The sequence below is a fragment of the Mauremys reevesii genome, linkage group 6, assembly GCF_016161935.1.
Source record: "Mauremys reevesii isolate NIE-2019 linkage group 6, ASM1616193v1, whole genome shotgun sequence".
In the NCBI taxonomy this organism is placed as follows: Eukaryota; Metazoa; Chordata; order Testudines; family Geoemydidae; genus Mauremys; species Mauremys reevesii.
In genome coordinates, this window is record NC_052628.1 from 18,336,747 (window position 1) to 18,361,174 (window position 24,428).

The 24,428-nt window shown below is 41.3% G+C and overlaps 1 protein-coding gene across 13 annotated transcripts; it reads right to left on the reverse strand.

Annotated features, from left to right (window-relative positions):
- Window positions 1-652: 652 nt before the first annotated feature.
- CCDC68 (coiled-coil domain containing 68) lies at window positions 653-21,604 on the reverse strand. Of its 13 annotated transcripts, none has more exons than XM_039543000.1 (13): window positions 21,399-21,582; window positions 21,063-21,147; window positions 20,081-20,135; window positions 16,336-16,475; window positions 15,560-15,592; window positions 14,322-14,465; window positions 13,575-13,700; window positions 12,770-12,898; window positions 10,052-10,125; window positions 8,804-8,909; window positions 5,427-5,510; window positions 2,520-2,596; window positions 653-1,541 (listed from the first exon to the last, which is right to left on the reverse strand). In XM_039543000.1, the coding sequence occupies exons 4-13, from the start codon at window positions 16,456-16,458 to the stop codon at window positions 1,475-1,477; spliced, it is 963 nt and encodes a 320-aa protein (XP_039398934.1). In that variant the 5' UTR covers window positions 16,459-16,475; window positions 20,081-20,135; window positions 21,063-21,147; window positions 21,399-21,582; the 3' UTR covers window positions 653-1,474. The 13 variants fall into 13 exon arrangements, with proteins under 13 accessions (XP_039398934.1, XP_039398925.1, XP_039398926.1 ...); XM_039542991.1 differs by lacking the exons at window positions 653-1,541; window positions 2,520-2,596 and adding exons at window positions 2,668-3,211; window positions 18,879-19,027 and having other exon boundaries at window positions 21,399-21,604; XM_039542992.1 differs by lacking the exons at window positions 653-1,541; window positions 2,520-2,596 and adding exons at window positions 2,668-3,211; window positions 18,879-19,027 and having other exon boundaries at window positions 16,336-16,505; window positions 21,399-21,604.
- Window positions 21,605-24,428: the final 2,824 nt, after the last annotated feature.

A 24,428-nucleotide genomic window follows, 5' to 3' on the forward strand; every position in this document is an offset into this window, starting at 1 on the left:
ACTAGTTTTATGCACCAGTAGAAATGTAGATCAGTACATGTTAGTTGTTTAAAAAAAAAAAAACTAAGCCTTGCAGTGATTACAGCAAAGTGATATTTCACTGTCCCCTTCATTTAAGTTTATGATAATTTTCTGTAAGTTTCTATACTACATCCATCACTAGTATAAGCAACTCCCCCCATGTGAAAATAAACAAGGTGAGCAGCAGGGGTGTGAGGGAGTAGACAGGTGCAATGCATCACAGAATCTAGACCAGGGGAGGGCAAACTTTTTGGCCTGAGGGCTGCATTGGGTTTCCAAAATTGTATGGAGGGCTGGTTAGCAGAGGCTGTGCCTCCCCAAACAGCCAGGCATGGCCTAGCCCTGCCCCTTATCTGACTCCTCCTGCTTCTTGCCCCCCCCCAGACTCCTGCCCCCATCCAACCCCCCCATTCCCTGACCTCCTGCCCCCTGCTACCCCATCTCATTCCTAACAGCCAGGGAGACCCTCTCAGCAGTGACAGGGCTCAGAAACAATTATTCTGTCTCCTTGAAGATGGTAGCAGTAGCTTAATTAAGACTTATTGGAAGGCTCTGGGAAGAAAGCTTACCGTGGAAAAGCTTCAAAATATAAATACTGTAGCTGGACTACAACATTCCCACTTAAGTCAGATGACTATTTTCACCTACATACGGTTATTGCAAAACAGTTTAATGTCATCGGTCTGGAAGATAAAACAGAATTTATTGAAGTGCCATAGCATGTAAGCTTTTGCTTTGCCTAAAACTGTTTAATTAGACTTTTCCCAAAGTCTGAAAATACTGCAAAATCAACATGCATAGCACATCATCACTTGTGCAACCATTAGAGGAAGCTATCCAATGCTTATATAAAAACCCAAATACCCTATTAGTGTTCTGATAGCTTAAAAAAAACACATCAACACACTCTATAGATTAGAAATGATCAATTTAAAATGCTAACATGTAAAGATTAAATATAATTTATTAAATAGCCTTTTACAATTAACATCTCGATTTTAAAAAGTTATTAGTTACATTACAGTATTGTTTAAAATTTGATAAACACCAATTTTTTTTGTATATAATTACACAAATTTTGGTTTGTTAATCCTGAATATGCTCTTAACTATTGTTTGATGTACCTCATGGCCCATAAAATGCTTGTTGAAGATGGACTCTTCGATATGTAAGAAGCTGTTACAATGGTATCTGTTTCACCATCAGCAATGTCCACAGGATGCTGCTGTCCTTTGACTATCCATTAAAGAACACAATGTCGCTTCAGTTCTTGCCTAAAATCCAAATTTGTTTATTCATTTAATGAATCCTCTTCTGTCCAAGTGCCATTCCTGGTGGCCAAGCTTGCTGTGTTATAACAAGATATATAAAAGGACTGAATGGAGGGTCATTAGCAGAGAGAGACAGAGGTTCTTATGAGGAAGCTGGAAACAGATACCACTGATAGATTCATCTAGCCATTTTGCTTCCGTAGCCTAGCTAGCATTGAGTAGGGGGACACCCCATCAGTCCTGGATGAACTGAAAAAAAAGAGAAGATAATTACTCAGAATATGAAGCACACCAAAACTAAACAAACTTAGTATAGACATCTAGACTTTCTACTGTACCCAGATACTGATGTGAAATGCATGCTGTCTTTTCCACTCCCATTCTTCCCCCCATTACAGTCTCTCTTCAGAGACCTGAATCATGGCTGCCTTCCCTCTGTAGTAATGACTCTCTCCAGAGCCCATCAGTGCTGGTTCTCGGGTAAACAATTCACTTCCTCTAATGCAATTAAGGTTGATCCCACACAAGACCTGCGCGTTTTTTGAAAGGATCTTAATGGTTTTTTCCTCCAAACATTTGTTTTGGTGAATGGGTAATTTTCTCTCCTGTGTAATTACACACATCGTTAAAGTGACATTAATGGAGATGGCATTCCTCTACTGTAAAATGTGTTTACAGTTGAAACTGCAAGCCTCTAAGCCCATACTAATCACAGGATTCAGCATCTTCACCAATTATTAAAAGCTACTTTTCATATTTAGTGTTGATCTGACAAAATGTTGTGCAGATGCTCACTAGTTGGTGTAGTTATAGGATTTTGACTGCATCAGTGTCTCAGTAAATAGGACAGACATCACATCTCATTCAAGACAGGGCATTCCCATTTGCAAGTCAGAATGCAACATGAGATTTAGACAAAGATAGACCATTGATGGACTTATTGGACATTTAAGACCCCTGTTATTTAGAATGTCAATTACTTAATTTCTCTCTCACATTGAGGCTTTTGCTTTCTTTCCTTATAAAGAAACTACAGCATAAAATGTTATGACTATTTCTAACAAGACCAAAATAGAATCATTCGAGCAGTTTGGAATAAACCTGACATTAACACACAAATAGCACCTATTAATCATTCAGCACAATTTTTTTACAATTAACAACATTTGCAGACAGTGTCGGAAAAGAGATTTCAGATATATGGCAATAACTTTAAAAGACTCTTACATTGTTGAGACACCTTTTGAAACTTTAATCTTGGGTTGACCAGACCAGAATTCCACCTTGTATTTAAGTTCTTTATTCTGAAATTGAGACATTAAATTAATTGCATTTCCACCAGTATATTACAGCATTTAAGGAAGTCAAAGATACTGTTTGTGGGTGTGATCCTCAGCTTGTATAAATCAACAACACAGATAAATAGAAACAAGTCCAATTAGTACATTGATTTCAATAGAGCTATTCCAGTTTACACCACTTTAGGATTTCGCCCTTTGGGGCTCCCAGAATGTCAATACAGTTTACAGGCACTGAGGATAATGCAGTCACTTTTGAAAAGCTTGGTATGCTGGCCGAGCCTCAAAACCTGAAGAAACATCAAGTTCCTGTGCCCAGCATTACTGTCACTGTTTGGATTTTGCTCTGTTAGTAAGAAAATCCTGCCCAGCTCTTTTAGGAGTATTTTTGTTAGCTGAAAAGCATTTTTGAGGGTTGAAAATTTTCCATCAAATCTGTTTTTCCACTAGAAAGATGAGATTTTGACTACACTAATTTTTTAAATATTTATATATTCTTCCATCAAAAAAACCAATGCCCCCAAAATATTTTGATTTGGGTATTCTGCTGTGGTGCCTCATTCTCCTCGATGGCCTGGACAACATCTTGCATGATGCATTAGTCTCCTCGCTCTGGTTTGTCTGAAAAATGGCAATAATTATCCTTTGATCTGTCTTGATTATTTAGATTGAGATCCTTGGGGGCAGGCATGGCCTTACATACGGTGGCTGGATGGGAACACTAATTATCCTGTACAGGCCACTTTGAAAATGTCTAGAACTATATAATTGGAGTTATAATTAACATATATGTATTATATTTATATGTGTGTGGATTATAGATAATGCCCCACACATACTGGAATTAGAATCAATTTACTGGATCTGCTATGACTGAAATTAAGATTCTGAATAGCAGAAAAGCATTTTATTCATAATATATTTAATGTTTGTACCAATGTAAATTCCAGGATTATAGACTAGTGTTTACAATGGGATGTCAAGAACTATATTGCTGCAATGCGTCATTACACAAGATTGCTACAAACTGTAAAATGGTGCCAAAAACCACACAAAACAATAACGGTATTGCTACTGAAGATTATGTAAATTTGCAAGAGGCTAGTTTCTATGCAATGCTGAAAATATAGGGTAATTATTTTGACAAAATGCACAGTTCTTCACTGTAGCCTAATGCTTTCCAAAATAGCAACATGTAAAAGCTGAAAGTAAGCAAGGGACATTATTAGAAAATCCAAACACACACGTTTTAAGACTATAAGAACATAAGAAAGGCCATACGGGGTCAGATCAAAGGTCCATCTAGCCCAGTATCCGGTCTTATGACAGTGGCCAGTGCCAAGTGCCCCAGAGGGAGTGAACAGAACAGGTAATCATCAAGTGATCCATCCCGTCGCTCATTCCCAGCTTCTGGCAAACAGGGACACCATCCCTGTCCATCCTGGCTAGTATCCTTCATGAACATATCTAGTTCTTTTTTGGCCTTCACAATATCCTCTGGCAAAGAGTTCCACAGGTTGACTGTGCATTGTGTGATGAAATACTTCCTTTTTTGTTGTTGTTTTAAACCTGTTGCCTATTAATTTCATTTGGGGACCCCTAGTTATTTTGTAAGGAGAAGGCGTAAATAACACTTCCTTATTTACTTTCTTCACACCAGTCATGATTTTAGAGATCTCAATCATATCCCCTCTTAGTTGTCTCCTTTCCAAGCTGAAAAGTCCCAGTCTTATTAATCTCTCCTCATGCGGAAGCCATTCCCCTAATCATTTTTGTTACCCTTTTCTGAACCTTTTCCAGTTCCAATATATCTTTTTTGAGATGGGTGATCTCATCTCCACGCAGTATTCAAGATGTGGACATACCATGAATTTACATAGAGGCAATATGATATTTTCAGTCTTATTATCTATCCCTTTCTTAATGATGTCCAAAATATATATTATAAGCCCTATGCTGAGAATATTTACACAAATGCTTCACTTTATTTGTGGTGTGTAAAGTTTACCATGTGGGTAAGAGTTTGCAGGATCAGGACCTAAATTATATCCTCGCTGCTAAAATTCTCATCCAGGCACTCATTTCATATCTGCATTACTGCAACAACCTCCTCTCTAGCCACCCCAAAATGCACACTGATTCCCTCCAGTCCCTATGAAATGCAGAACGCGCTCCCTCTCCTCCCTAACTCCCACTTCCAGCCTGTGGCCTGAAAGAAATTACTAAGGAATTATGATTAGGCAGAAGGCTGGCTGGGGAAAGTGGATACAAAAAAGGCAATTATCCTTTCATCCCTCACCTTTATGCCTTCATACGTTGTTTGTGTTCTCAGGTTGAGCTCTTTGGGGCAGGCACAGTGTCTTAGCACATATTTGGAAAGTGCCTGGCGGGTAGTGGGTGCTACCATAGTGCAAATAATAACTATTGAAAAGAAAATAGCAATTTTGACTTTCTTCCCCCCAAACTCACCAATGCTGTATATTAAATAGAAATAGTTCTAGGGACATAGGGACATGTAGGTGAGAGATTTCCAGAAGCACTCTGCTTTGATCTAATTTTGACCAAACTTACCATTGTATTCAATAGAAGCAGAGTTAGACCCTTGCTGAAAGCTTTTGAAAACCCCACCTGCAACTGTACCAACCACTCCCACTTCTCTGTCATCAGAAAAATACTTTAAGAATCTTATTGTACCATACAGTTGGCAGAAGATGATGATATAAATCTCTTGATGACTACTTGGGGAAAGAAAAAAGGAGACTCAAAAAGAGGCAGATTTGAAATAGTTTTAGGCTCACAATTGTAGAGTTTGGTATGATACAATCGTTCCCTTTACCTGAGCTTCAAGCATATTTATCTCTTCTTTCATAGCCTTAATTTTTTTATCTTGGTTTTCTAGTCCGTTGTTCAGTTCTTCAATCTAAGAGTTAGAAAGTAAAGTTAGCAATGGTTTTCAAACCTTGTAATATATTAGATACACTTTCAATAACCAAACTTTAATTAGGGGGATATGCTATCAGAGCATGAGGATCAAGAAAGGCAATATAGTCTGAAGTCTACATGATTAAAAAAATGCTCTAGAGAAAGTGTAATGAATTATTTTTAATTTTTAAACAGATTATGAAGTCACACTTCCATTTCGGGTAACACGTCTGCCTTTTTTATTCTTGGTCTCTGTGCCCAAACACACATTTATTCCTCACATGCAGCTTTCTTAGCCTAAGCAAGCGAAGGCTGATGAGATGATTCTCTGATGATCCTATGACAAGTCACAAAATGTGAATTAGATTTTGTACAGGTAGTTTAGCTGAGCACAAATTAATACTCTGTGATAGTAGCTCATATTAGTACCCTCTTTACACGGGATGTCAAGTAATAAATATTAAAATGGCTTCAAATTTTGTTCCAGCTTTATCTGGGACCAAATCCTTTTTGCTTTGGTCTCTGGCTTCACTAGGACTGCTTGCGTGCATCAGGCAAGCAGGATTTGAGCCTCTAGTAAGGAACAGCCTATAGATTTCCAGACACCTGTTTATTTTATTGACTGTCTTAAACAGTGCCTATAACTGCAGCAGCCAAGCATCATTAGAGACTCAAGGTTCCTCACAAAAAGGCGGTTCATTCTGTGGAACATAACATAACAGGTTTGCAGCTCTTGTATTCATTGCTGCCTCTGCAGTAGTAGCTAACCAAACACTATTTCAGAAGCTACATTAAGGCCTGGTCTACACTAGGCGTTTAAATCGGTTTTAGGAGCGTAAAAACTTTTAACGCGAGCACAAATCACCACACACTAGCAGGCACGATTTTTTTAATTTTTGGCCTTTTTTTCTGTACTCCTCCCTCCCTAGAGGATGCTTGCTTATAGTCGGATTAGTATATACATATCGGATAGTTAGGTGTGATGGCTGTCGATGGTATTGGCGAGCCGAGCTCACCTCCCGTGCACCAGTGACCGCCCTGACCGCAATCTGAACTGCGCAGTAGTGGTCAGGGTAACAGGAAAAAGCCCGACTTTTGAATATTTCCTGTTTTTTTGCGGGAGCGCTCCGATCACGGGTGTGTGGGCGTGCAGTAGTAATCAAAAAAAAAAAGAGCTCCATGGACCACCGGGATGATGCGCGCTGTAGGGCAGGCAAATCCCTATCTATCCTTCTATCGCCGCTCCGTTAGAATCCTTTATCTCAAATCAGACAGACGCCGCAGCACAGGACTCTCAGCCAGCGCAACAAAAGGAAGCGGCAAGAATGAAAGAATCAAATGGATGCTGGAGAGACAGGAGAGGAAACAGTTCCAGTCCCTGGCCTGCCTCAGAAATTTTTTTTTTGCAAAATTGGCTTAGGCTTCTAGGGTCTTCTAGCCAAATGGTCAGGGGTGTCAGGGCATGTGCAAACTAATCCCCACCCCCCCCCCCCCCCCCCCCAGCAAACAAGTAAAAGACTCTCTTACCTCTTTACACTTTTTTATGTGACCTGCTGAGACTGACCAGTGCAGATAGCAGCACACAACAGCACCAACTCCTGATCATCCTCCATTGGGCCATCAAAGCGCAAAGATCAAAGATGCAATCCATCCTCAATCCATCTCATCAGCAAAATGATGAAAATTATCAATGAATCCTCATGATCATGATCAGACTGGTCTGGTAACCGTCATCAGCCAGCCTATTCAACCGTTTTCTGGTGGTGGGATGGTGGCCCCTGGTGGGTGGCTGTGTGGCATCACCATCCCCATCCCCATCACTAAAGCTGGGGCCCATCAGCCCGCTCCATCAGCCCCACCCTTTCAGTTGCAGTGGACTATGACTAGCCTGCTGGCTGAGTGGGATGCTGGGCTGGACTCCTGTCTGGACTGGAGGCTAGCAGCCATCATTTCTCACTCTGTCAGCTCACTGTCACACATTCATGTTATTTATTCATGCATATTCTTTATTTCATCATGCTTATTAATTCATCAAGGGGTGGAAGGGGAAGAAAGGCTGGGAGGGGAATCAACAGGTGGGGCAGTTAGGTTATTAGGCCTACCCGTGAATACACAGAGCAGGCATTCTAGCACACACTTCAGCACAGGTGGTGGTTCAGAGACACACACATTATTTTATTTTTATACCTATTGACTTTTTTTATGCAAAGGAGGGCTTGATTGAGTTTTTCCCAATTTGGCTGATCCAATGACTGCTTGCTTCTGGCCAAGGCTGGCAAAGCTGGGCAATGGCAGCAAATGGTACAATATGATGGGTAGCCAGTGTGGCTCTGGACCACTTTGGTTTGCTGATGGCTTTGGGGTACAAAAACTTGCCCAAACTGATCAACCAATGGTCCAAAAGATCCTGGTGTTGGATTTATATGGAATGGCTCATCCTGGAAATTGGTGCTGTAAGCAAAACGCTGTGCAAAAGTAATGCTGCTCTGCTAGCGCTGTCTGTACGCTGTGTGCGGCATATCTGAGTGCATATCTGGAGACAAAGCGGGCAAACGCAAAACGATGCTTTACGGCGCCAATGCAAGCATGCTGCAGGGGCCCATGCAGGGAATGCTTGTCTGCGTGCTTGGTTCCAGGGCCAAGACGTGCTTGGCGATATGACAGAACCACCCAGCCCACCGCGACAATGATTTTTCAGCATTAAGGCACTCAACCCGGAAGTTCAAAGGGGCAGGGGCAGGGGGGGAACTATGGGATAGCTAGCAGAGGGCCACGCAGTAGCGCTCAGAAATCGGCCACAGACGGATATGGGCACTATACCGACCTTGTTAATGACGCACCGCCGAGTCTTCTCCTGGTGAGTGAGTATCCATGCTCTGCCACATTTTAGGGATATTCCCAATGTACCTTACATTGGCTGGGGACTCAGTATTTCCTGATGTATCACTATGGATTGGGCTTATTCTCCTATGCTCCTTGGGCAGCTAGCTCAGCCCTTCCATCCCACTTGCAGGACACAAAAACCTTCCTTTCTTCCTGCCTTGCAACATTCTATTTCAATCTCTGTCACTCTGGGAGGTGGAATCACTCCCATTTTTTAAAGTGTTGCCGCTTTCTTTTCTTTTAAAGTATATATAAAATAGTACATAACATCTATTTCTAACTGTTCTTGCATGTCCAGTGATGGAGATCACCACATCATCAATAATAAACTTCACAAAGTGAAGGAAGCACTAAAACAAGTCTCTAATTTGTGTTCCCCATACACTAAACGTGCTTGGTTAACCTGACCTCTTGTATCGCACTGCGTAGGCTTTGATGCTGGGTCTGGATCACATGCTGCAAGTGAGAAATCTGTTCTTGTACAGTGAAAATCTCCACTTGAAGATCAAGACAGCTGGTGGGGAAAAGACAGATTACCAACAACTTTTTCAGTTGATATTAAGGGGATACATTATTCCCAAAAGATCTAATGACTGGCCTGACATATGCTTTCTGAACTAAGAATATACAAACTAGCAATCTGAGCACCAACCTTTTTGGTTTGTCCAAAGTTGTATTAATATATGAATTATAAATACAGGCATTAAGATTTCTTTAGCGACTAGATCCAATAATTTGCATTCCACATGGGATTCCAAGTCATTGTATCTGCCTTGACTCATATCAGCTGTACGCGAACTAATTTAATTCATGGGTAATAAGCATAGTCTGATATAAAAGAAGGAGCAATTGTAGTTTATTTCTTACGTTATCTTTAACAACTATAGTCAATTATAGGAAAAACAGCATCACTCATACTTCATACTGGAAGAATAAAGTTTAGGCATAATATACTGGAACAATTCTTCAACAGTTCATCATGGCACACACTGCCAAAGTAATAGTGTACTGCATAGTAACTTGGGAACGTCTACATAGCCTGTGGCAGTAAGCCTCCCAGCCCGGGTTGATAGACTTGGGCTTGTAGGGCTTGCGCTAGCTACATTGAAAGTGCTTTGAAGTTGTGGCCTGGGCTGGAGCCCAGGCTCTGAAGCCTAGGGAGGGAGGTGGGCTTTAGAGGAAATTGAACTGAACAGAAGATAGAAATTATTAAAATGTATTGTTTGGAAGAGGCCCCAAAAGCCATTAAGATATTAATTCTGGTTAACAGGGTGGGGGTTGAAGTGGGTAGAATGGTTTCCTCTCTGCAGGCCAAATCCTACAATCCCTAATTAGTCTTTACTCAGAATTCCTGTTAATTGAACCAAGAGTTTTCCCAGAGTAAAGACAGCAAGATTTGAGCGCATACCTTCACATGTCAGAGTAGTAGAGAACAATTATTTATTCTCTAAATAAACCCAGGTCTGGAAACCCTACTGGACATCTCACCGGAGGACTTATATTCTTCTTTAAAAAATATAGACAGAGAAGGCATTAGGCCTAACACAATGTATATATGCACTACTTGGGAGAACTCAGCCAAGTTATTGTTAGGTAATTCACTTGAAATAATCCTACAGAACAGAAAAAGCGTTTCTTCATATGCTATTTGCTCACCTCTTAGTATCTTCAGAGTTTGATAGAAGCTTCTCTTCAAATGACTGCTTTTTTTCTATTAATGTTTTCTTTTCCTAGGGAACAATGAAGAAGTAATAATGTGCACATACAAAACATATGTGAAGTGATTAACTAATTTTTCAATCACTATCTGAAAACATACAAAACCACCAGAGTTACGTCAGCTGTAGCCAGCTGGAAATTTACCTAAGATATACCCTCATCCCCAGATGAAGTCCAGAAGCATCTGTCATCATTCTGAATTGGGTCAGAAAAGGCAGGGTTACCAGGGAGCAGCTGTCTATTGATTTACAGTGGAAAAAATGATTATTTCAATTAAAAAAAAAATTCTAAAGAAAGCCGGTCAATAAGGAAGATTAGCTTTTTGACTGATGTGTTCACAGACACTTTCTGCTCCAGGAACTATACCAAAAGGGCAGTGGTACTTTGCAATGCAAAGATGGATCTGAGGGTCAAGAGATTAAAATTGATACAACTAGAAAACTTCTTCTTAAGTGTCAAATTTTGGTAACTGACATCTGATTATTTAGTGACCTAAGTACAACAATTCCTAGCTGTAAATGTAAAGAGTACATTAATACATACAGCCACCCCATGAGGTATCGTCTTAGCCTGTCAGGGTGACCCTAATGAAGTCAAAAAGAGTTTTACAACTGACTTCAATACAGCAAAGAATTTTAGGAGCAAGAGATATGAGTCAAACACATCATATATAAGCCTTGCCTATCTATGGAGCTGGCTGGAAGAGATCCTAGCTGTGGTGCACGTAGCCATGAAAATGAAGCTTTGTGTGTTCTACCCACAGCACCTTTCCTGAGCCAGCTCCACAGTGCAACAGATTGTGTGCAGATTTGTAATGCCAAACTACACCGTGCTAAACCACATCTGCTATCAGCCTGGTCAGTCAGATGTGAGGTATAGGAGGCACCTCTGAAAGTTTGAATGCATGGGGTAAGAAACCTATTGAGGTGCATGAGGATTGCCTGGGTGTACCAGAAGGAAGGGCTTGGGAACACCACTGAGAAATGCTTCAGGGGAACACAGTAAGTGACAGTATACTCTGGGAGAAAGATGTTCAAAGGTGTATTAGAAATACTGGAAGATGAGTTATTGTGGCTGACTCTACTCAGGTGTGCAAAAAGATCAGGGAAAGTGAGGAGAGGGCACAAGAAACTGTCCCTCCACTTGGCTGCAGGAACATAAGCCAACCACATTTCCAGTTCTCCTGAACCTAACCACAAGAACTGGGAGAGAATCTAGCAGCACTGATGGAGTGATGAAGGAGTTAGGGTGGAGACACGGCCCACCTCCCAGCTCCTGTAGTGGTACTGGAACTGATCCAGCATGGGGCTGGGAGAGTGCACATGCTGCCCCTATTAAATGACATCGCAGCAGCCACTGCAGAATGAGCTTCCCCCACCCAATTATCTCTAGTCACTCATAATTGCTGGGGGAACTCCCACAGTAACCAAACTCCTCTACTTCCCCATCACAGGCTGCAGCTTAGTTGTGGCAGGAGCAGACCACAGCTTGGCACGACAAGTGACAAAAATGTCCTGAAAGCACATTGCATTTAAATGCTTTTAATCTGACTTTTTGGCAGAACTGTATTAGTGATGTGTAATCTTCCTGCATTCTTAATTACTCCAGAACAGATGGTGAAAGTTAAATTTTATGTATGTTCATTGCAATACCTTTCACTGGCTCACAATTATTTACTACAATTGGAAAGTTGTTCTCTATAAATACTCACTGCTTCCGAATCAGCTGCGAACTTGGGAAGGAATTTTGGAAAGAAATTCACTACAAAGGGAGGAGATTAATAGCATATTTCAATACACTGTACTTTGACAATGCAAGAGTAGGAGTTGCAGGTGTTTCCTCTTAGAAACCATTGGGAACCAGGACATTTCAAGTCTCATAAATTAGAATTAATTTATGGCAGTTAGGTTAAATAAGTTAACTGATTTAAAAATCTAGTGTTTAAGTAACTGAAAGAAAAAGAAACCTGACCCCTCATTTGATTTACAAATTACATTTAAAGGGCCTGATGCTCAGCTGATGTAAACTGAGGTAGCCTCATTGAAATCAAGGGGACTTTTATACCAGTTGCAGATCTGGCCCAAAAACTTTTTAAAGTAATTGAACTCTTCTTTATAATTAGATTGCAACATGAGACTGACAATAAAGAGTGCTTAGGATACTCTTTACATTGTAGTTCTATTACTTAAGAGGTAGGAGCTAATACAGTTGAAATTGATATTCACTGTAGTTCCACAGAGCTTGACACCTTTATTCATATCACCTGTTCCAGATCAAGAGGAATATGCAAGTGAGCAAGGACTGTCCACATGGCTAACAGCCTGCAAGATCAGGCCTCAGTATTGTGCAACAGATACACTCTACCCCAAGATAACACTGTCCTCAGGAGCCAAAAAATCTTAATGCGGTTTCACCTATAACGCAGTATATCGAACTTGCTTTGATCCACCGGAGTGCACAGCCCTCCTCGGCCTGCGGAGTGCTGCTTTACCGCGTTATATCCGAATTCGTGTTACATCAAGTCGCGTTATATCGGGGTAGAGGTGTATTAACAAAAGCCACATAATGGCCTCAGAGACAGTGGCCGTGATCCTTGCATAGGGAAGACTCCTATTGCCTATCCAGGAACCGGATGACTGGGCCCTATGAGCATACCTCTTCCATTCGTTGCACTCGTTTCTCCATGTCTGCAATCCGGCTGTACTTTTCTTCGAGTCTTTCAGTTACACAATTGACATTTTCTAGATTTTGTTTCAATTTTTGTTCTTGCTCAAGTTTGCGGGCCTGTGGTTAGAGAGAAGAAGAAAAAAAAAAAAAGGTCAAAACCAATGAATGAAGATTTCCATTTTCAGCAAAACCATTTTGCTGCTATTCTTCAGTATGTTGCCAGTCCCACAAGTGACCACCGGCAGGCCCTCTGTGAAAATCCTCACCCCCTGTAGTCAACAAAGATCCATGCTATTTTCCCCCCAACAGTGAGCAGCGAGAGAATAGGGCAAATTCTACCCTTTTATTCCTTCCTTATTTTGAGCACTGTATCCATCAAATCTGAGACTGGACACAGGACAAACAAAACAAGAGTTTTGTTTTAAGCTTTCCATTTTTATATTGTACTGTAGTTAAAGTTAAGCCTATAAGACAATGGAAGTCTGCATTAGAAGCCCTGACCTACATTTTCAAGAGTGACTAGTGATTTTGGATCCCTCCAGCCTGGGTGTCCATCTTAAAGAGACCTGGTTTTCAGAATGTGCTGAGCATCCTCTGAAAATCAGGCTCCTTTAAGGAATCATCAGTTGGGCCCACAGAGTCGTGTTTGAAAGAGTTGGGTCTCTATTTATATATCCAAGGTACTGATTTATCATGTTGACATATGGAGTTGCCAGCATATTGGACAGAAGGAACACTTGTATCTCTGCATGCTCTGATGTTTGTCTTTTCCACACACAGGAGAGTGCTGTACCTGCATCAGCTGTTTATCATCTTCATGCTTTTTCTTAAGTTCTTCAGACCGACTGCAGTAATTCTCATATAGGCTTTTCGAGGCATGTCTTAGAGACTGTGCACCTGCTTCTCTTGTCGCATCCAGCTGGAAAAGGTCATTGCAATAGGATTAATAATGTATGTCACACTTTAAAAGTTTGGCGTGGAAATCGGATAGCACAAAAATGATGCAGTTGCTATCCTGTTTGAACAACTGTTAGCACCAATTCTTGCAGGAAAAAAAAACCCCTACAAACCCATGAAAATATATGGCAAATAAAATTTAAAATTTTTGAATAAAGGATGCAGATTTTCTATGTGATACAACAGCCCCTCCTGATCAGAGATGATGATTGAGGGTTTTAAATAACTGATACATTTCTGACTGGTTACAAGCACACCCTCTCTAGATCACTGGCTGAGCAGACTTCATGCCAGGAGCCACTGCAAGAAAATCCAAACCCAGAGCACAACCCAACAAGCTGTAGTTCCCAACAACAGCTCCAGTATGCATTCCACCATCAGCCAGCTAAAAATGTATTTCATCCTAATAAGAAAATCTGATGAGACTCTGCAGGGTTATTGCACTTCAGAGAGAGGGCAATGCCACGATGAACAATTGCTTTCCTGCCACTGCTGGGATGGAACTTTAATCCAGGTAACACCGGATCTTCTCTTCAACTGACAAGCTGAAATATGCATTAGAGACTGTTAAAATGGAACGCACCTTGATCTTCAGTATTTCATTCTCCCTGTTCACAAGCAAGAGCTGCTGGTCAGTCTCTTTCAGCTTTTCCATGGTTAGATTGTAGCTGGAGTTAAGCGTGTCCTTCTCAGCCTCCAGCTCATTTCTGGGCACTCGGAAAGGCTGCTGAAAATGAACAAATGTGAACATAATTTGTAAACGACAGCTTTAGCAGACTGGGTTCATGAAGGTAACCCTGCACTCGGCTACCTTCTTATCTCAGGCCCCCGATCTGCAATGAGCTCCAGGCACCCAGGCCTGCATGGCACTCATTGCAGGATCATGGTCTAGAGTAATTACAGAGCAACAATCACCAGTTTCCAGATACTGACTAATTCCCCACCTTCAATCTTAAATAAAACAGTGTTCTATTTGTGCAGCTCTCCAGGGTTTTACATTTGAAAGCATTAGCACATCATTACCAATAAATAACTGCTTTTGGTTCTCCAGAGTGTTACTTCGTACATGAGGTTAATTAACATTTAGAATATTGCGGCATATGGCGTATTATAGTATTGGGACTGGCAGCAACGCCTATTATGAAGGTTGCCTGACACTTCCCATTATAAGACCCTCTTTTAGTTGCTTATATTTGCCAGACTTTATCCATTTGGGCTAACATTTTTCATGCCAGGTGTCTCCTTCAGGATGAGTATTTTTGGAATGCTTCTGCCAAAATGGTTCAGCCATTTCAGAATGATGCTAGAGAAAGTCCCTGCTTTGGAGCATAGACTAGAGGGTGGCCTTTGTATCAGTGCTGTGCCTTTTGATATTCTTCTTAATATCCACCAAAGTTTGGTCAAATGCTAAGCCTTTGAATAATCTCCATTTTCACATGCTCTGTAGAGATCTTAGACATGGCTAAAATCTCCAAAATTCCATCCTCATTGAGCATGCTCCAGCCCCTCCTAGCGCTGACAAGGCTGTGTATGTGCCAACCCCACAGAGCGACTGAGCATGTTCTCGAGACAGACTGAAGGAATTTAGAGTGTGAAGAGAGCAACTGTGACTGGGGATGAAAGTGGGGAGTGGTACTGGGAGCTAGACGGGAGATGGTGAGCAGTTATGCAGGGAGGGTTGGGACTGGGAGCTGCAGGGCAAGGGAAACCTATGCATTTCATAGAATCTCAGGGTTGGAAGGGACCTCAGGAGGTCATCTAGTCCAACCCCCAATTTGATTTGTCATTTGCAATTTTATGGTTTGCTGCTTCTTTGCATACCTGATTTTGAATCTTTGCTAGTGTGGATCTGATCTGCAGGGAAAAGATTAGAAATAGGTCACAAAAAGAAAGATGATTTTTTCTTGTCAATCTGCCAGGTTAGTTATTCCAGGATATTCTCCTTAGGTCAGCAGCAATGCAGAAAAGTTGCCTTTCGGAATGATCACCATTGTGCTCTTTTGCTTGGATACTAGAAATAAAACATCAGTCCTTAACAAGCCAAACCGTATTGTCCAAGAGATCTCTGATGCAGAAATGGATGCATGGAACTTAACTATTTATTTTAGTGCCAGGATCAACATATTTTTCATTGACCCAAAAGAGGGCATATGCTTTAAGTCTCGCACATGTTTCAAAAATTCATCCCTTCCTCAGATATTGCATCATGAATATGATTTAGGATCATGGAATGTTTGAGAATTTTGGTACAAAATTCACAGAGTGGCATTCTGACAAGAGTTTGGTCTGTTCCCTCATATGACTCATTATAAAGACATTCATGCATCCCCCAATTAAATCCTGGTCTCAAACTAATCAATGTTCCTTGAGGTTGTGTGTTAGACTCCATTATAATGGTAGTATGCCAGAAAGAGTTTAAGGGACAGTGAACTGTGAATTTCCCCAGTAAGTCAACACACACTTGTTTAGCTTGGAAAATTTAGACAGTGTAGAAGGATTCAGATTTTTTATTTTCTTACTTGCAATTGGTTGTATTCATTGTTCTCCTCTGGATCAGAGGACAAGGCAGCACAAAAAGAATAATGGAAAAATTGTACCTTTATGATGTATTCTGTTTCTTCAGTGATTTGGGCACAAGAAGATCCATAAAGGACATAGTTTCCTTCCATCCCTTGGTCATCTCTTGTTACATGTTCTGTGAGCCTCACTGTGGTAGTCATGTGTGCACTTCACTGCTCTGTATAGTTGGCACAGAAGTGGATTTTGTCTGTTATTTATAGAAATATCCATAGAGAATGAACTTAATTTTGTACATGCAGCTACATGTCCGTTGCATCATTAATAACATATACAGTAAGGCTCATATTATACAGTTAAATGCCTTTAAGAAGACAACTGCAAATATGACCCTGTGCATAATTTCCATATTTTAAAGGACCTCTCAAGTCTTCAAGATGTGTTACTTCCCCATCCCCCAATTGACTTAAGGAAGTCCCCTATAGGATGACCAGACGTCTCGATATAATCGAGACTGTCCCGATATTTAGATGTTTGCCCCGCATCCCAATATTTCACACTCCATTTTGGTTTTGGTTTTTTTTGCTCCGCCAGCGATGCCCCCCCCCATGTGTCTCGATATTTTCTTCCTCTCATCTGGTCACCCTAATCCCTTATCCAATTGTTGCAACTGAATGTACATTCAAATGTGCTGCAGCATAACACATATCAGTGATTTTTTTATTGTCAATCCAAACAATTTCAGTTTAAGTATTTGCTTATTCAAAAGTATGGTTCCACCTGTCACTTCATTCCACACCCCAAAACTGGTGATATCCAATGTTATACGAGTTCCTGTCTCTGCCATCTTACTCAGACTGAGTAACACTGTACTCCACAAGTAGTTGCATTGACTTCACCAAGACTGTGCACAATGTAAGAGTGGCAGAGTCAGTTCCACTGAAATCACTGGGACTACTCACACTGAAAGACAACAGCTCTCTTTGAATAAGTGGCAAGACTGGACACAACGTTATAGCATTCCACAATATGAGTTTTTTCATGGCAGTGGGAGAGTCACAAATCAAAACATTTTTTTCTAAAGCAAGGGGAAACTGGCTTTATACACCAAGAATGAGGTCCCAACCTGCTTGCAGTTATGTTTCTGTGATACAATGGTGACATCCAGTGTCAGCTGGATTAATCTCAAGTGAACATGTATATAAACAGCAGATCTCAGAAGATGTGCATATATTGCACTCCATTTGCCATATACAGAATCAGGTTAATGTATATATATATATATATTTTTAAAGTCAGGTTGTCAAATGTCTACATTTGGAGTATCTGAAATTAATTAACAATTGCTCCTGCAACAATAAGATCCAATTGTAGTGTGCAAAGTTTTATTAAGGTTTAAAACATTAGTGGAGGAAGAGAAAGCAGTAGATATAGAGCGGGATTTTTCCAAAGTTTACAGCTTATTTTGAGGTTTTGTACTTTTAAAATCTCATTTAAAATGTGATTCTTTAAACACAAAATGTCAATTTAATAAGAACTAATGGTTGCTTCCATTTAACTCAGCAACAACGATCCGATTCTTGTGCTACACGAGGCTTTGGCCTACAGCATCAGCACTTGTTTATTCATCCCAGGCTGAAATTATTGCCTTACTAATAGGAAGTACCATCACGTCAGCACATTTAATTAATTAAGGCATTTTCTCATGAAACCCAATTAGGCAATTTGAAACTCTTAACGCTGTAATAAATGAGGGATGTCACCGCCATCATGAGCAGCATGGACCTGGCTTGCACATTTTGCTAAAAGAATCATCAGCAACTAACCCATGCTACAGATGTTTTAACTTCCATATACTTCAAGTACACATCTCAAGCAGAAAACAAAAGGAGAGAAATTGCAATTTTTTTAACATTATGAGCTTTGCGTGCTCTTTAGAAATATTTAAGACTCTAGTTTTTAAAAAGTTTACAAAATTACATATCCAGCAATTTCAAGTCACTCCCTTGCCAACAATCAAAGAAAGTAAACAAAGAACTCACCATTACCACCGCACCCCAGATAGGGTAGGAAGGGCTGGGATGGGGAGAGTGTGGGGGTCCCAAGCTAGGGGTGGGGTCATGCCAGGGGTGGTTATAGGAGTTACTCCCCGACCCCCAGCTTCTCCCTCCCAAAATTTCTCCACCAGTTGCTGTCTTGGCCCATCTGGGTAAGCCGCTGACGGGCTGGGACACTTTGTTTACTTAGGTTTACCTCCGTGCCTACGTCTCAGTCCACCAGCAGCTTATCCTGATGGCTCGGGAGCCAAAGTTTGCTAAGCCCTGAATTATAGAGTCGGCTTATGAATGGGTCATAAAAAAATTCCATTTTTACTTATCCATCTTGGGAGAAGGGGGGGTCGGCTTATAAACGAACTGGCTTATGATCGAGTATATATGGTACATCTTAGCAAAGAAACAGAATGGAATGGCCTTCCACACAGACTGTGAAGAGTATCCTTTTGATTCAACAATACTCAGTAAAAATGTATTCACCTTTTAATTTACTATTCATGAATACCTTTGGAAAGTTTCTTGGGGTATTTTGTTCTCATGAATGTTTGAGGAATAGTTTGTACGAATACCTGTATTTACACGTGAACGCTGCTATTTGTGCTCAGGGAAGAATGTTTACTGTTCATTATTCTCCAATTTAAAAGGTTTCTCTCATCCAATCATGGCACAGAAACAGCATCAGATGATGCTGGTTGTCAATCATACAGCACAAATATAACTGCAAATAGTCAACGGGAACAATTTGCAAACAACCCATAAACTGAAAAATTGTTCATCTAAGTCGTTTGGCAAATAAATTTATAAAAATCAGGATAGGTTCATGAAGAATATGTGTACTGCTAAATGACCTAGATTCACTGGATAATTTATTTACAATAAATAGTTCAGGCAACTATCATACTACGGTATGTTCCCCCCACCCCCGAGAATGTAATCAGCTATTTATTTTACACTTTACCAAAAGCGTGTGTGCACGGGAACAGGAGGGGGCAGGAGTATGGGGGACAAGACATGCCTGGATTTTTCAGTTTAAACAAACAAACATGCAAATATTTACTCTGTCTTTGGATGCAATGAGGGTATCTACATTCACAGGGAGAAAAGTTCCTCATATCAAGGGACAATTATCTGTGTTGCCTGTAACTGCAAGAGATGATGCAATACAGCATCCTCTGAAATAAATCTTTATCTCTAGGACCTGCCTGATTTAGGCAAAAAGCTCAATTAATACAGAATTATGGCTGAGATGTTTATTTCAGATTTTTTTTGAAGTTATCAAATGGTTAGGTCCTCCAGTAGCAATAACTTGACTAGTGCATTTATTGGCACCTCATTCTAGTAAAACAATATACCAGTCCCATCCACTTCAGTGGGACGACCCACACACTTAGAATTAATCATATGCTGAAGTGCTCTTCTGGAGAGGGGAATTTGTGTATAGGTAGCCTGTGTAAATGGGGTGGTAATGATTCCCATAATACGAGTGATGGGACACTGGATAGCACTCAGAAGAAATGGGTTCTACTCCTGCCACCAATCTGGTGCATGAAGTCACATCAGCTGTATGTGCCTGTTTTCCCTCCCATCCTGTCTGTCAAGCTTTTTTAGACTGTGAGCTGTTCAGAGTAGAGACTCTTACTACATACTTGTACAGTGCCGAGCACAATGGGGTCCTGATGTCATTTGAGGCCTGTTGATGTTATTGTAATACAAATAATAAGGATTTTCCCAAATTGTACCAAAAAAAAATCAGAACAAAAACAAATCTCACCTTTGGGAGGAGACAATATGTGAAGTGGTATTTTTTTCCAGAAGGTTCCAAGTGCCTGAAAACAAAGAATTATAGTAAAAGTGCCATCAGAAATAGACGTAGCCGCACAACATAATTAAAACTGTCAAGGTCATTCTCTCACTCCAGAGCCTGTAAATGCCCAGAACATCACCATTAACGGACCTGGGTCACAATCACCTGGCTCCCCTCTGACTTTTTGCCTAGAGTGATATCGCTGGATGGAAGATAAGCCCTGATGCTGCACATACTTAACTTTCCATTCTGTGAGTAACCCCACTGACATCAATGAGTAAAGTTAAGCGCATATGTAAATGTTTGCAGGATCCGTGCCCTAGTTTGCACATCTAAGCACAATCTTTTCCCTTCTTTGTGCTTCTATTCCTCCTTTATTCTAATGAAATCACCTTTAGATGTTTCTGTCCCCCAAACACCTCTCCATTACCAGAGACACTCTGTAAACATTAAGGGGTCTGCAATGCTGTCCCTTTCTCATGTAGACAGTGTTGTTGGTGTGCCCCAGATATTAGAGAGTCAAGGTGGACGAGGCCATATCTTTTATTGAACCAACTTCTGCTGGGGAGAGAGACAAGCTTAAAGGTAGAAGAGCTCTGTGTAGCTCAAAAGCTTGTCTCTCTCCCCAGCAGAAGCTGGCATGCAAGGAAAGATATTACCTCATTCATCCTGTCTCTCTTTCTCCTGGTAGTTACTAGTGTTACTCACAGGAGGGTCTGAACAAGTAAAGGGTTTGGGGGATGGGTCCCTAACTGATAATCAAGCACTCACATTCTCCACCAACAAGATCAGCTCCATGTAAAACCCAGCACCACATCACCGTTCACATTTCTAACCTCCCGCGTGTCACACACTGAAACACCCACAGCATTCCTGCCCAGGGAGAGTGTGCAAAACCTTTACTATAACCAACTAAAACCCCAAAGGATTCTGACTGAAAGAGAAAAACCTGTTATTAAGTCTTGTGTTATGCAGTGGCATCCAAGATGTGCCCAGTGCTTTCCGGGGAGGGGGGCAGCCCCCAACCTAGAGAGCTGGCATAAAAAGCAGATGGTGAGTGATAAAAATCAGCTGAGTCCTGTCTACCCAGCTTCCACACCTGCGCATTGCCAGCCTCAGCTATCAATCCCCTGAATCTCCAGGGACGGGAAGTGGCAGCTTTCCCTTGTTCTCACTGATCCGGGGAAGGGGGGGCGACCGGGTCCTGGGCCCCTGAAATGCCCCTTTCTCCTCCCCAGCTCGCTGGCCTCTGGAGGAAGCCAGCCAGGGGGCTACAGCTCCTTACCTGCTGAGCCGCCGGCTCTCCTCGGCTCTCTCACGTCCGGGGACTGTGCAGCTCGGACCTGGCCCCTCCCTTCTCTCCTCCCAGCAGCAGAGGCCGAGTCCCATGGGAGAGAGAAACTCGGCCCAGTTTCCCTCTGTGTTTGACATGTAAACACAGGAAAGGCAGGGCAGTTTCAAAGTCTATTGTCACTGAGCTAACCAGGTGAGAGTGTCAGAGCAGTGAGTAAAGCTACTGGGGTTTTTAAATATTCAACGCTGCCCCTTTGTAAGATTAACAATCTCTCTTGGCAAATGTGCTGCCAGGCAGGGCAATTTCTTTTTCCCTAACAGCAACCCTATGTCTCTAAAGTGAGAAATAGTCTTATTTTGTTAACATGGCGTTGTCGAGCATATATAAATCACTACACAATGATGATCAAGGTGCAGTGCATTTCCAGGGGGTTAATAACCATCTTGGATGAAAGCCACGGCTCCAGGTGTGCAAAAGCCAAAATCATTAACTCCAGTCATCACTAACTACTTCGGTGCTGCCTACTGTGCCAGTGAGTTGGGGCAAAGTGCAATCCCACAGCCCTTTGAAGTTGCGTTTCAGACTATGCGATGGCTCAGTTGCATTCAATGGCAAGGAACACTCAGCAGTGACTTGAGCTTAGTGTTATGTATCTTGCTGTTGCTGAGTTCCGGGACAGGGGAAGGAGTATGAATCTCTCTTAAGGGGAGATGTGGTTTCAATTAATCTGTACAGGGATTATCTATTGACTTGGCCCCAAACCTGCAATGTGTTCCATGCAGCATAAGACTCTACCCACACAGGTCTCATTAAAGCATTAGGTCTTGAGGTTTTAGCTTTCAAAGAGCTGTTCCTAAGCCAAGAGTGTACATGCATGTGTACACTTCTCTTGACATTTGAGGATTTAATGCCCTGCAGATGAGCCAGTCAGATGGCTTCAGTCACCTTTCCACACTCCATTTAGTTAAGAATAGGCCACCTGACCAAACAGCAATGAGGCCGTAACATAGTAGTATTTGAAATACTCTGTGAGGATACTTGCCTTAGTTATAATTGGATCGGACTAGAATTGGAGGACTGCTGTAGAATCATCCAATGAATGACTATTTTTAAGTCCTACTGACTCCCACACAATTATTGAACATGACTCTTCTTAAAAGACAGCTCCTTTCAACACAAAGATATCCAGAATCCAAATGCCTCTTTCCAGCAAAATAAGCAATCTTGAGTGTCCAATGTGCAGTCATACAGGAACAGGTATTTCAGCAGAGACCGGAATGGGTTCTTATAAGAACTCTAGAACCCACATAACAAACAAGAGACACAGGAGGGCTCCATACCCTAAGGGCTCAAACTTAGTGCTGAGTTCACTGGTCGTTTTCATTACATACTGTATTGAATCAGCTACTACGAAGCTGGTTTTCTAAGATATACATAAGCTTTTGTATAAAAGGTCAGACTATAGATTCATAGATTCCAAGGCCAGAAGGGACCATTGTGACCATCTAGTCTGATCTCCTGTATAACACAGGGCCATAGGACTTCCCCAAAATAATTCTTAGAGCAGAGCTTTTAGAAAAACATCCAATGTTGATTTAAAAATGGTCAGTGATGTAGAATCCACTATGACCCTTAGTAAATTGTTCCAATGGGTAATTACTCTCACCGTTAAAAATATACGAAATTCCAAATTCTAGCCTCAATTTGTCTAGCTGGAACTTCCATCCATTGGATTGTGTTATACTTCTCTTGACATTTGAGGATTTAATGCCCTGCAGATGAGCCAGTCAGATGGCTTCAGTCACCTTTCCACACTCCATTTAGTTAAGAATAGGCCACCTGACCAAACAGCAATGAGGCCGTAACATAGTAGTATTTGAAATACTCTGTGAGGATACTTGCCTTAGGTATAATTGGATCGGACTAGAATTGGAGGACTGCTGTAGAATCATCCAATGAATGACTATTTTTAAGTCCTACTGACTCCCACACAATTATTGAACATGACTCTTCTTAAAAGACAGCTCCTTTCAACACAAAGATATCCAGAATCCAAATGCCTCTTTCCAGCAAAATAAGCAATCTTGAGTGTCCAATGTGCAGTCATACAGGAACAGGTATTTCTGCAGAGACCGGAATGGGTTCTTATAAGAACTCTAGAACCCACATAACAAACAAGAGACACAGGAGGGCTCCATACCCTAAGGGCTCAAACTTAGTGCTGAGTTCACTGGTCGTTTTCATTACATACTGTATTGAATCAGCTACTACGAAGCTGGTTTTCTAAGATATACATAAGCTTTTGTATAAAAGGTCAGACTATAGATTCATAGATTCCAAGGCCAGAAGGGACCATTGTGACCATCTAGTCTGATCTCCTGTATAACACAGGGCCATAGGACTTCCCCAAAATAATTCTTAGAGCAGAGCTTTTAGAAAAACATCCAATGTTGATTTAAAAATGGTCAGTGATGTAGAATCCACTATGACCCTTAGTAAATTGTTCCAATGGGTAATTACTCTCACCGTTAAAAATATACGAAATTCCAAATTCTAGCCTCAATTTGTCTAGCTGGAACTTCCATCCATTGGATTGTGTTATACTTTTCTCTTTTAGACTGGAAAGTCATTATTAAATATTTGTTCCCCTGGTAGATACTTATAGACTGAAATTGAGTCACCCCTTAACTTTCTCTTTGTTAAGGTATATAGTTTAAGCTCCTTCAGCAGGGCCAGCTCCCGGCACTAACGCAGGAAGCTGGTGCTTGAAGCGGCCAATGCAAAGGGGCAGCACGTCTGGGTCTTCGGCAGCAATTCAGCGGCAGGTCCCTCAGTCCCTCTCGGAACAAAGGATCCTTCGCCGAATTGCCGCCAAAAAATGAAAGTGGTGCAGTGGAGCTGCCGCCAAAGTGCTGCTGATCACGGCTTTATCTTTTTTTTTTCCTCCTGCTTTCCCGCTTGGGGCGGCTAGAAGGTAGAGCTGGCCCTGTCCTTGAGTCTGTCACTATAAGGCTCTTTTCT